The sequence below is a fragment of the Magnolia sinica genome, chromosome 1, assembly GCF_029962835.1.
Source record: "Magnolia sinica isolate HGM2019 chromosome 1, MsV1, whole genome shotgun sequence".
Taxonomy (NCBI): Eukaryota; Viridiplantae; Streptophyta; class Magnoliopsida; order Magnoliales; family Magnoliaceae; genus Magnolia; species Magnolia sinica.
Genome location: NC_080573.1, coordinates 30,965,454 through 30,978,315, shown reverse-complemented (window position 1 = coordinate 30,978,315; position 12,862 = coordinate 30,965,454). Strand labels below are relative to the sequence as shown.

The window sequence follows — 12,862 nt, the reverse complement described above, 5'->3', positions numbered from 1 at the left end:
ATTACTGTCTGCACCCAATGTGCCCAATGTTCCCAATACCGGCAATATTATCCATTGCCAGTTTGCTAAAAAAGTGTAGGGTTGGTAAGAAGGGGAAGGTGGTGTGTAGGCTGATGTTGATGGTAGTCCTTTGGGTTATTTATGGCGCAAGGAACAGCCATTGTTTCCGGATTAAGAAGATCAGATGTTGAGGTGGTAAGAAGAACTAAGAGGGATGTTGTGGATTGGCCTTCTTGTTTAAAGTCCATAGATGTTTGTATTTTAATTTCTACTTTTGGTTTATGGCTATTCCCACCGTCTAAGGCCTTCTTAGATGGTGGTTTTCGTTACCTACCAAAATAAATAAATATTCGTATCGCTGGGCTTCCAAAAACCAGATTTGGAGCATGGGATTAGATGGGTTTAAGTGGGATGGGATAAGCGGAACATAATAATTACAACGTGTCGGGGATTGTCTGTAATCCCATGGCTTGGTGCCATCCCACCCCGTGTTTGGAAGAGAAGGCCTCTGAATGGAAACGGATTGGCTACTCACCTTGCCACTACCGGTTGGTGCTCTGTGGGCCCCACCATGATGTATGTGTTTCATCCATGCCGTCCGCCCATTCTTTCAGATCATTTTATGGTTTGAGCCCAAAAATGAGTTTGATCCAAATCTCAAGTAGACCGCACAGTGTTGATTGAACGCCCACCATTAAAAAAAATTTGGGAGCCACAAAAGTTTTGGATCAAGCTGATAACTGTTTTTTCCCTTCATCCAAGTATTTATGACCTAATCAACAGGTTAGATGTCAAATAACCATTACAGTTGGTCCTAGGAGATTTTTAATAGTGTAAGTCAATCACTACTATTCACCCATGGTGCGGTCCACCTGAGATTTATATCTACCTCAATTTTGTGATCAAGCCCTAAAATTATATTTCAAAATGAATAAACAGCATAGTTAAAACACATACATCATGGTGGCCCCACTAGCACCAACTGCTAGGCACACGAAATCCAACGCTGGACTGCAGACTCCAGCGCAGATTCCAAGGAGAGGCTTCACAGCCCGATGTGAGTCCGAACAGGACCTTGCAATGATACGTATGTTCTTAAAACCCACTCCCACCTAATCCGCTGTTAACCCATGCGCCAAACGTCGTGGTATTGGGAAGGATTAGGTGGGATGAGATTCAAAAAACATAATTATTATGTATGGCAGGGATTGTCCCATGTTAATTCATGCTATGTTTTTTTAATTAGGTGGTACATTGAATGGATATACCTACCATCATTTAAAACTATTGAGAATAACATGTGTCATATCCAAACTGTTCATCTGTTTTGTAACCTCATTTTATGGTAGGGGCCTAAAAATGAGGTAGATTCAAAACTTATGTGGCCCCAAAGAAGTTTTCAATGGTAGGTATTCAATCTCCGCTACTTTCTATGGTGGGGTCCACTTGAGCTTTAAATCTATCTGATTTTTTGGCCCATGCTCTAAAATGAAGTCAAAAAATGGGTGGACGGTGTGGATATAGCCCACATATCATGGTGGGACCTACACAACTTGCCAACATTGAATGGAATTGGCATGGGACCCATTTGATCTAATTCCAAGCTTTCATGTCTTTCTAAACATTGAGTGGAACTGGCACAGGACCAAATGCAATTCCATCTCACCTAATCCCATCTAATACCATGCACCAAACGCCCCCCTTAGGGCAGCAAGGGAAATGAAAACTACATTGGGTGGGATTATGCTTTCTCACTGTTTCCACCTTACATCAGTATTGTATCACCAAACCAATGCTAATTTGTGCAGAGTACATGCGTTTGTGGAGGAGAAGAATATGACCCTCAAATACATAATATTAACAGACTTGAGTATAAGATGGTTGATGGGATTTCCTCCCATAACTCGACCGGTCGTGAGCCTCGCTCGACCGGTCGTGGGTGGCGCTCGACCGGTTGAGTGAGGCTCGACTCAAAGTCTAGTGACCATCTGATTATTTTCTCCGAGGTGCTTGACCGGTCGGGGACTCGGCTCGACTAGTCGAGCTTACGTAGATTTGAGTCCGGATCTTATGCGGACTGCGGAAATCTGAGGCCTTTCGCAACTAGGTGCAGAAGGGAGTTTCCTAAACTATAAATAGGGGTGCCTAGGGCTTTTCTAGGTAATGCAAGAGAGTTTCCTAAAGCTTTGCAAGAGTTTGTTAAACGATTAGGGTTATCAAAGGTGAGAGAGTGAGAGAAAAGAGAGAGAGGAAGCTTGTGGAAGGGAGTCGACGTCTCAGCGCTTCTACGTCCTCGTGATCATTGAGATCTCTCTAGTTTTTCTTTAATTCTCTTATTGTTTATCCACTCCTGCGTAAGTGAAGAATGTTGTAACGTTTTACTTTATAGTGGATTGTTGATCTAAACGAGGTCCCATGGTTTTTATTTCTTTGAGGATTTTCAACGTAAAAATCTCTTATGTAGTGTGGTTTATGCTTTGATTTATTTCATTGCTTTATTATCTTATAATTCTGGTTTGTTCTGGGAGGCTAGATCCTAAGGTTTTGTCAAGGCCCCCAACAATGGTTGCACTTGAGTAAATGAAATAAAGACTAACTGGATGTTGTCTCATACAAATGATTCCTATATTTTTAGTCAACGATGCAATGTTATTTTTTACAACTACTAAAAGAGGACATCTTAAATGAATTTAACAAACTATTATTACAGGCATGTGTCCATAAATAAATCCAACAATGCAATGTTAGTCAAGAAAATTTTAATAACTCAAACACAGCAGAGTATTACCCAAGAAACTTAAACCCCACATATCATCATTCCATTTACGGGTGGATTCAGGTCTACTAATTTCCCATATGGGTTGGATGCAAATTATGCTTTCTCAAACCCGAAACTAAATGGGCTAGGTTTGGATTTGTTAGGCTGGACCAGACAAGTTCATGAGTATGGTAAGCTTATTGAATCCAATGATGTTTATGTAAAATCCACCCCAACCACTGTGCAGCACCTCATGTTAGGCCAAGGGTCCAAAAATCACTTCCATCCGTGATAGAAGTGGACCACATGATTGGAAACAATGTATAGGGCAACGATCACCCTCCAAATTGTTTCCCTTGATATGGCCCGCCTGAATCATGGATGGACATTAGTTTTAGGATACATTCTTAAAAAATGAAAGGTGGATGTCTCTCCCCCAACTGCTTGTTTTGGTGTGGCCCACTTGAATCACAAGTCAGTCTGATTTTTGGGCTCTTGGCCAAAACTGGGATTTCCCATCTAATGGTCGGAGTGGATTTCACATGCATCACACTGGTCCATGCTAAAAATAAAATCCTGGCATCCTTGCAGATACTGAGAGAGTATTTAGGAGAAGAGAAAATGGTAGGCCATGGAGCTCTTGAAATCCATCTATAGAAATCCCAAGGAAATCAATCTCTAATTTCCTATTGCCAATATTCACTAAATATAAGAAACACATGTTTTATGTGATCATAAATGAAAGAAAAATCAATCATTGTTGCAACAGAAAATGAACTTACTCCAGGATAATTTTGCAATATAAGCGAGTAACGGTCAAGTGCTGTGTATATCTTTGAAAGAAGACTTAGAAGCACATCCACCTTATCTGCTAACAAATCAACCTGAGGTCCAAAAATTCCAATAAAAATATGTCAAAATAAGATTTGAAGATTTGGGTAACAATACAAGAACCATATTTTTAATAAACATATAATAAAGGTTAGACCAGTTATTGCAAAATTGATAATATCAGGTAACTGGTGATACATTAATACCAGAGAGTTATAAAACTCCTTGGTATCAACAATCATACCTCTGATATATTGCACGATATCAGACCACTCACATTACTTTGTCCTTCTAGAACTAGGTAATCCTCAAAGGAAATCCCTTAATCCCATAGAGTAAAAACTGTACTTTGGTACGAGCGGAGAAAGGTGCCTAACCCCAGCTGCAGACCAACCACAAAAATCATTCAAGTTGGGAAGTCTTCAATTCCCCTCGTAGTGATTCTACAATGTCTAGCTGACAGTAGATTTCGAGCTTCATCGGCTAGTGGCGACTCCAAGTCAATCATACCATCTATTAAGCCAACACTACCCTCAATCAAGTGAACAGAAATCCACATGAGAAAGCATGCTGCCGGGGCGCAAGCGTTCACAGATGCATCCAAGAGTGACATACATAGCTAGTTTCTTTGTAGCTGTAGATGCATATTAGTCACAAACAGTGGCAATTATATAGTAACCATGGATGGGTGTACTAATTCAGTTTGGAGAGGATAAGTACCAACGATGCTTGAGAGAGTACTTGAGTTGGTGCCATTCTACCATGACCTAGGCACAATATTACTGATTTGTGGAGCAGCAATACTATGACAGTCCTACTGAAGACAGACGATGATTTTGAGCTGCTTTGTAAATCTATGCGTGTCTAAGGCAAACATGTCGTATGCTGTGGGCACAGATGTATTTTTGTTTCCTTAAAAAAAAAAAAACAAACTTTGAAGTGCATTTTTTTGTGTTTTTGTATTTCTATTGTATGGTTCATGAATAGTATGAACTCAATTTGGATATAACTACATCACTTTTATCAAACAGTGCATAGTTTAGGACCATATACAAAGAAAACTTCTTGTGCATCCTTCTTTTTCATGATGTTTTGGGCTCTTTAAGTGTGTAATCATGTCTCGTTTAACATCTCCTGAAGTTTCATTTTAAAATTCCGTCATTTTCCCAATGTTTCCCTCAAACGTCAATACATTTCCCGATACATGCAATATATCCCTTGTTATACCAATATGTTTCTGTATCCCAAGGGTATGATGCATGCATCGATACTGATATTGCAAATACTAGGTTAGACTCCTTGGAATTCAATAGTTAACAATGTATCAGCATTGTAAAGAATTTTTGCTATTTGAAATCCATCAAAATTCACATTAAGTCGCCTTCTGCTCCAACAAAATTCTGTTTTTAAGACAAACAGATCTAATTATAAGAAACCCGTCACAGAAAATTAAAGATGGTTGCAGCCAACAAAATTAAGTTGAAGTATTAGAAGATCAGGATTTAAAAACCCCAACTTTTCACGAAATCCACCAAGTAATCATCCATATCCTGATGATCATGTATAATGAAGGAGAACCAAATAAAAAGTGAGAGAGAACCCACTGACTCTAAAATCAAAGGCCTTCAGAAATGCATTTTGATATGAGCAAAGGGAATCGTAGTAAAAGCTTATGATCTTCAAAAGCGCATTTGCTCTTTTAGCCAAACGAACTGCTGTAAAAGCTTATGCCAATGAAGCCATGTCACCACTAATCCAGAAGGGAAAAAGCATATGGTTATCTTACTTCATATAATCAGTCTGAAAAACAAAAGACATTTTCTAACAGATTTAAGTGTTTCAAGCCATTAAACAGCATCTAGTTTTCGAGGTACTACTATATCAAGATTGTACTTTTCAAAAAAAAAAAAAAAAAAACTATATCAGGCTTCTGTGAATGTGTACTTAAAACCTATCTCAGAATGTTCAAAGAGTCATGCAAAATATCAGATTTACTTTGAGCATAATCATTTGAAGGCACAGTTTGATAAACTTGACTAGCTCAACATGAATGCTACAAGTAAAATTTCATATTAAAAGACAAGTAGAGCCTGAATTTTCTTATACCTCCTTTTCAGCCATTTCAAGGTTAGAACATCGTCGTTCAAGCTTCTGTTTGTACTCTAACCCTTTTCTTTTAAGTAAATTGGCTTGCTGAGCAAACGGCCTGCATTTTAGATCCAACATGTTCAACCTGCAAAATGATGCAAGATATTTCGGATTTTTTCCTTTTTCTTTTTTATTTCAAAATATGAAACTGAAGAGAACTTTATTTTCTGAGAGGAAATAAAATAGGGGAAAAATCATTTTTTTCTAGATGTTCAACATAAAAAGAAAGAAAAAATTCGCAGCGTGTTTGCATTGGCTTGAGGAATATATAAAGAAAATGCATGTTTCCCAAGTTTTAGGTATTAATAGGAGTTATAGTTCTCAATTCTCAATTAATCAATGAGTCAATATTGATGAATATTATCAGCTTTTCTGGAATGACTCTTCATACTGCAACTTCCTATTCACAATGCAAGGGTCATGTTGAGGTCACATTAATCTATATATATATATATATATATATATATATATATATATATATATTGAGGTCACATTCAATCCCAACTCACTAACAAAAAAGGAAAAAGATTCTCCATGCCAAAAAAAAAAAGGAGAAAGAGATTTTTTAAAGGTTAAGAGATGAAAGGTCTTTGGCAATCCACCCATACAATGAACTGGGCAGAGAACATGGACACAACATCATTTTGTGCTCCCATCTTCTGTCAGAATTTCGCTATGCCAAACAAACCTCAATACTCAACAACGTGTGCTAACATGGAAAATGTGTGATACGTCTAACCCATGCAACAGGTGGGCCCCACAATGCAGATCAACTGGCCCAGGATTAGGTTGGCCCACTTATCAAGCAGACCAAATGTATGTTGGATGTGAACTGCAGGTGATTTTGGAAATGGTCCATTGTAAGAATTTTTTCATATGTGGGAAACCTCATGGGTTTTCCCCTCTTCGCCATGTCATCTACATGCTATGGCCCATCTAGTGCATGGGTTTGATTTCCTGCACGTTGGAAATACTTGTATGCTGATGAGATTTGGTCTAACTAGAGACAATGTGTTTGATTTGATATCTCTCAAGAACAATTAACAGAATACAAACCAAGAATTTTGTCCGCAAGCCGAAAACCGAACATAATTGCAGGAAAATACTAACAAAAATTAACCAAGACATGTAAGAAATCAATACATACCTGGAACAATTCTGCATGATTTTCTCCATTACTCTGCATTCAAAATCAACCATTGATTTTTCCAGTCCTTGGATTGAAGCAAAACTAGATTCCATTTTCTTCCTTTGCTCCACTTCATTTGCTACGGCTGCCTGTATTATATTTTTCTTCTCTTGAATAATGCCATGAAGTACACTTCCTTCTCTCTTTGCTTCCCTCAAGTCATTTCCAGCTACTTTTAGTTTCTGATCTAGTTTGGTTACATCTACTTCATACAGATCAATTCTCTCAAAAGCCTCATCCAATCTACTATTTATCAAATTCGTTTCCCTGTTTAGTTCATGTAGAACTAGCTCAAGATGCTTAATCTGTTCTGTCAATCTGGACCCCGTTTCTGACATTGACTTCTCTTTCTCCTCCAATAGTGCAGACAGCAATGCCTTTTCTGTCTCAAAAGTATTTTCATTTTCCAACAGTTTTTCTTCAAGGAGATCTCCCCTTTCCTTTTCTTTGTTATAGTTCGTCTTCAAGAGATTGACAGTGGCCTCAGCATCCCTCACATATTCTATGAAAGTAATTGGACACGTCTGATGTACGAGGATATCCTGAATGTCCGAATCTTCCACAGCGCATTTGATTTGGCTGGTTAAGTCTCTGAGTACACACTTATATATGTCTTCTCTAATGAAACTTTCTATATTTGCATCTTCCGTATCACATTCAAGCATCTTTATCTGCTTCAAGAAGTTGGCCTCTGCCATCGAATGATGTGACAGTTTAGTGGCTGCATCAAAAAGCTGTAAAAAGAGAGTTATGACCACCTTTGTTATATATATAAGCATGTCTTGCAGATTTTGGTTTACAGAAAGGATAGTGTCTTCCACATCACATTTGATTTGGCCAGTAAACTCTCTGAGGACACACTTAAATATGTCTTCTGTAAGGAAGCTTTCTATATTCACATCTTCCATATCACATTCAAGCTTCTTTATCTGCTTCAAGAAGTTAGCCTCTGCCATTGAATGATGTGACAGTTTTGCAGCTGCATCAGAAAGATTCAAAGAAAGAGATTTGACCTCTCTTTTTTCAGCTATAAGCATGCCCTTTAAACAACGGTTTTCAGAAAGCAAACTATTGACCCTATCCTTTAAACAGCAGATATTCTCATAATCATCACATGATGCAGACGATTTCTCATTTTCTACCAGTATATTATCCAACTTTAGAATCACCTCTGGGATTTTTTTCCTCAAGGCTTCAATGTCATTGTCTTTCCTTAAGTTGGAAGATCTTTGTTCTTTGATGAATTCACGTTTGAAGCTGTAATACACTTCAGTCATCTCTTGCACTTTCATCTCATGCTCTATCTTCATATCGGTCATTTGGGTCTTGAAATAGTTTGTAATCTCTTCGTTCGTCATGTGCTTCAGTTGGGGACATTCCATTACTTCAGACATCGTATTTTCAGATTCCTTTGAGTTCTCTAGAGCAGTCCTATTTTTGTCTTGAACGCAAGAGGATGGTGAAAGATGACTTCCCAGTACCTTCCCATGAATTCCATCTTTCCTTTCATTAGGCGATTCCTCAACACCTTCGAGGGATCCATGAGATAACAGCTTTGGTAGTTCTGCACTGAATAAAGACCTAGAAATGGCATTGAGATCTTCGCGTAAACTCGAGAATTCAATTGCCTTCTCTTGAAAATTCTCACGTTTGGTATTGACGAGGCTTTGAAACGCAATACCATCGACTTCTTTTTGAAACTCCTGCTCCCACTGCCATTCATCACGTAGGGTCTTGATGAGGCTCTGAAACACAATACCATCAACTTCCTTTTGAAACTCCTGCTCCCACTGCCATTCATCGCGTAGGGTCTTGATGAGGCTCTGAAACACAATACCATCAACTTCTTTTTGAAACTCCCACTCCCACTGCCATTCGCAAAGTGATGCCTCTGACATCATAGCTATTTTGTCAATTGGTTCATAGGCCTCTCTTAGTATGCCTCTAACATCAAGGCCTTTCTCCATGTCCACTAGTGTCTCTTGGCATCTGATCCAGTTGAAATCCTTCAATTCTTTTGTAAGCCTCTGAAACACAAAAATGAAAGGTTAGAAGAAACACAAATAGAAAAAATTTAGCAACAATCAAAACAAGATCCAAAAGTGAAAATTCCATGGCACTATTTTCTCTTCACTAACTACAAAAATTTCAATCAAATTGGGAAAATCCAAAGCCAAAATGATTAAAAATCTCAGACCCAAAATTTGTAAATTCTACTTATAGAAAACCCATTAAATTACTGATATTATACTTCAATGCACACATCAAATTGATCTTGTTTCTGTTTTCCTTAACAGAAAATCTACAACCAAATATGAAAATCATAATTCTAAAAAGAATTCACACCGTGAAAATTAGCATGAAGTAAAACAAAGCCAAAAGATCAAAATTGTGCAAATTTCTTTTTCTTACCCAATAAAAGATTTCAAGAACTTCACTAAAAGAGAATAACCCAAGACCAAAAGGACCAATTGTAAAAATTCAAACTCAAAAGTGTTACTCTACCAACACAAAACTCATACAATTATTGCAGTTACTTCAATTTATATCTCAAAACAAACTTGTTTACATCACATTTCCTACAAAACTCAATACTAAAATTGACACGCGGAAGGGCGGGAAACAATGAGAAGATCACCGTCTTCCCCAAGTAGGCAAAGCCTTTAATCCACAAGATAAAAAAAAGGGGGAGAAATTCGAAATTGTATTGAGAGATTAATTAGGACATTTGAGCACCATACCAGAGGAGGACGGCTGAGCCAGTTTCCTTATGGCTAGACGACCATTAAATGGGGCCTACTTGGCCCAATTCACAATCCTAACCACATTGAAGAGACCACGTGAATGTTCGTGCATATTTGAAGACCCCACACTGCAAGATGCACGTGGGCTGCCTATAGGAGCTTGATGGACACATCGAACCATTGGATCAAGTAGACATTATGATCGGATCGTTGGATCATCATCATCGGACGTCTTAATCGTGGACCCCCATGGGCCACGAAATAGTTTAGTTGTTTAGATTGTTTACATGCTTCGTTATTTTTTTATATAGCTTATATTTGTGTTGAGATTATGGAGTTAGAAATAACTTTTAATTTATTAAGTGTCTTTATGTTGACAATCTTATCTGAGAGCGCCTTTTTGTAAAAGATCTTTTCTGAGACTATAAAAGAGAAATGGGAGTGTGTGGAGCCCTAATGCCATTATTCAGAAAAAAAAAAAAAAAAAAAAAAGATCTTTGGGTTTTCTCTCCTTCATGTGATTCGAAGAATACAACATGTGATTTAGAGCTTGGGTGTGGTGTGATTCTATTTCCCATTCAATAGAGGTGCGGGGCTTTCATCTATCATCTTCATTCCCTCTTCCTTTCTATATATATATATATATATATATATAAGTATTTTCCCGAAAACTCCATCTCTCATTTTCCATTCTCATCCAAAACCATCCAAATCTTCTTGTTCTTCAACTTTCCATCATTCAACTTCAACTCCAACTGAAATCAACCATTGAGGACCCCAGAACCCTATTCAACGACTCACACGTGCGAGCCCGAATACTGACCGTACGAGCAACCCCTCAATTCCTTGATTTCCCCTTGCTTCCCCCATCAAAATCCTTTGGTTACCCATCCCTAACTCTACCTATAAACCATAACCCTAGCCCTAAATTCTCTAATTCCCTAATTTTCCTAATTTCACAAACCCTAAATCTCTAATTTCCTTAACTGACCCAAAATCCCTAACTTCCCTTCATCCAAAACCTTAATTCCCCTCTCCCACTACCCTTAATCAATGTAGTCAATTTAACCCTAATTTCATATTTTCCCCAGATTAAAAAATACCCTAATTTCAAAATCCTCAATTCCCATGAACCCTAATTTTCCAAATTTCTGATTTTTCAAATCCTAACCCTAATCATAGAACCTTCAAGTCAGTCCCTTGAGTATGGAACGTGCCTATGCTAAATTGCAAGTTCCATCATTCCATCGGACTTAGTGTTAATCGATTTATGTGATTTCTTAACATGCAGGCATGTGATTCTGGTCAAATTAGATTTCATTTCATATTGTTTACACTTAATTATGTGGTGGGTTAGCATCTTTTGTTAATTGAATTACTTTATGGACTCTTTCATAATCTCCACATTGTATGCTAGCATTAAATTATGTGTCCTGCATCAAATTTGGCATCAGAGACATAGGTTTAGCATAGGATTTTTGTGTTGCACTTACAATAGATTAAGATTTAGGGTAGAATTTACATCTAGGGTTGTTAGAACATAAATTGCATATAAAATCTATGTTCATCTTGTTGAATTTTGTTTTTATTTTGGAATGTCCCATTGTTAAATTTTCAGCTTGCGTTCTCCACATTATCATTGCTGAATTTTCAGCACAGCAATCTCAGGTTGTCAACTTGCTGAATTTTCAGTTTGTAGTCTTCATATTACACTCTTGCTGAATTTTCAGCTTGGGACTCTCAGATTGCTATCTTGCTGAATTTTTAGTGTAGAATTTTAGGTTAACGACTTTCTGAATTTTCAGATTAGTATCCCTAGTATGTCCATCTAGACTTCTAGGTTGGTTTTGTCTTTGTCATAACATTACCCTACTGTTTAGGTTTTTCCCTAAAAATTACCTTGTGTATGCCCACTGATTCTGCGCGTGGTTTTGGTCTACATCTCACTATGAATTTAGAATAGATTGCCGAGGCCTTTAACGCTATCAACAACCATCTGACGGCCATTGAAGTGCACAATAGGACCACTACGACTCAATTGACCGTGATCAATGCATATGTCAATCAGCTTGAAGCCTCCATTTAGGCGAACCCCAACATTGGGGAAGATGTCCAATCACAAGCTAGGGATCAAATTGAAGATGTTGAGACCGCGCCAATAGCAATTGTTAGTCGCGCCTTAATCCGGATTGCAAAAAGTGATGATTGGCGCATGAATTCAATTTCTCATGCTTATGCCATGTGTGGTGGTAAAAACTACAAGGTGATCATTGATAGTGATAATTATACCAATGTGGTCTCTGGTGATACCGTGGACAGCTTAGGATTGCTAGTCGTTCACCACCCTTTACCCTATTGACTCTCAAGAGTTGATGCGTCTTCGATTCCGGTTTCTCAACGTTGTCCCGTTCCCCTCCAGTTTGGCTCCTAGACTGACATGTTGTGTTGTGATGTTTTGCCATGGATATAGGCCACATCATTTTGGGTAGGCTTTGGTTGTATGATAGGGACGCAACACTATTCGGTCATCGAATACTAGTTCGTTTTTGTATGAAGGCAAAAGAATTTTCTTAAGGCCTCTCCCGTCCAAAAGCACCCTGGAAAAGGAGGGCGTCAAGAAACGTGGTCCTAAAGATGTGGTGAAACTCCAGCTTAAGTCTCTTCCTATAGTTAATGCCAAAGAGTTTGAAAGAGAGACTAAAATTTATTTGACAGTATATGCCCATGTGGCAAATGAGATCACGCTAGGGTTATTATGGAGATTCCAGAGGACATACCAGATGAGTTTACACCTATGCACGACATTCACGTGTTGACTCTGCTAAACCTTAGTCATGATCAAAAGAGTCCCAAGGAGGAAGTGGATCAGGAAGGACAAGTATATGAGCCTAAGACCCTTATAGATTGCATACACATGTCATAGCTTTCAGAGTCGGTACATGCATCTATACGACATATGCATGACTTGCATGTGAAGATTAGAAAAAAAGAATCAATATAAGTAATGAAATATAGAAAATGATTACTGACTCACACCATAGGTTTAAAGAGTCTGTTGCGGCTGATAAAGTCATGATTAGAATATGTCCAAAAAGGATTCCACGAGGAACCATAAAAAAATTACAAGCTTGTAGCACTGGACCGTATAAAATATTGAAAAGACTAGGTTCGAATGCTTACTTAATAGATTTT

General features: G+C 38.1%; 1 protein-coding gene across 1 annotated transcript in view; it reads right to left on the bottom strand.

The window, feature by feature from the left end:
* LOC131244251 (WPP domain-associated protein-like) overlaps positions 1-12,862 on the bottom strand; it is a 38,232-nt gene that overhangs the window by 993 nt on the left and 24,377 nt on the right. The window contains exons 3-5 of the mRNA XM_058243889.1: positions 6,885-8,953; positions 5,696-5,822; positions 3,541-3,642 (exon numbers count right to left, since the gene is read on the bottom strand). Coding sequence (XP_058099872.1) covers positions 3,541-3,642; positions 5,696-5,822; positions 6,885-8,893 — 2,238 coding nt within the window. The 5' untranslated portion in view covers positions 8,894-8,953. The remainder of the gene's footprint in view (positions 1-3,540; positions 3,643-5,695; positions 5,823-6,884; positions 8,954-12,862) is intronic.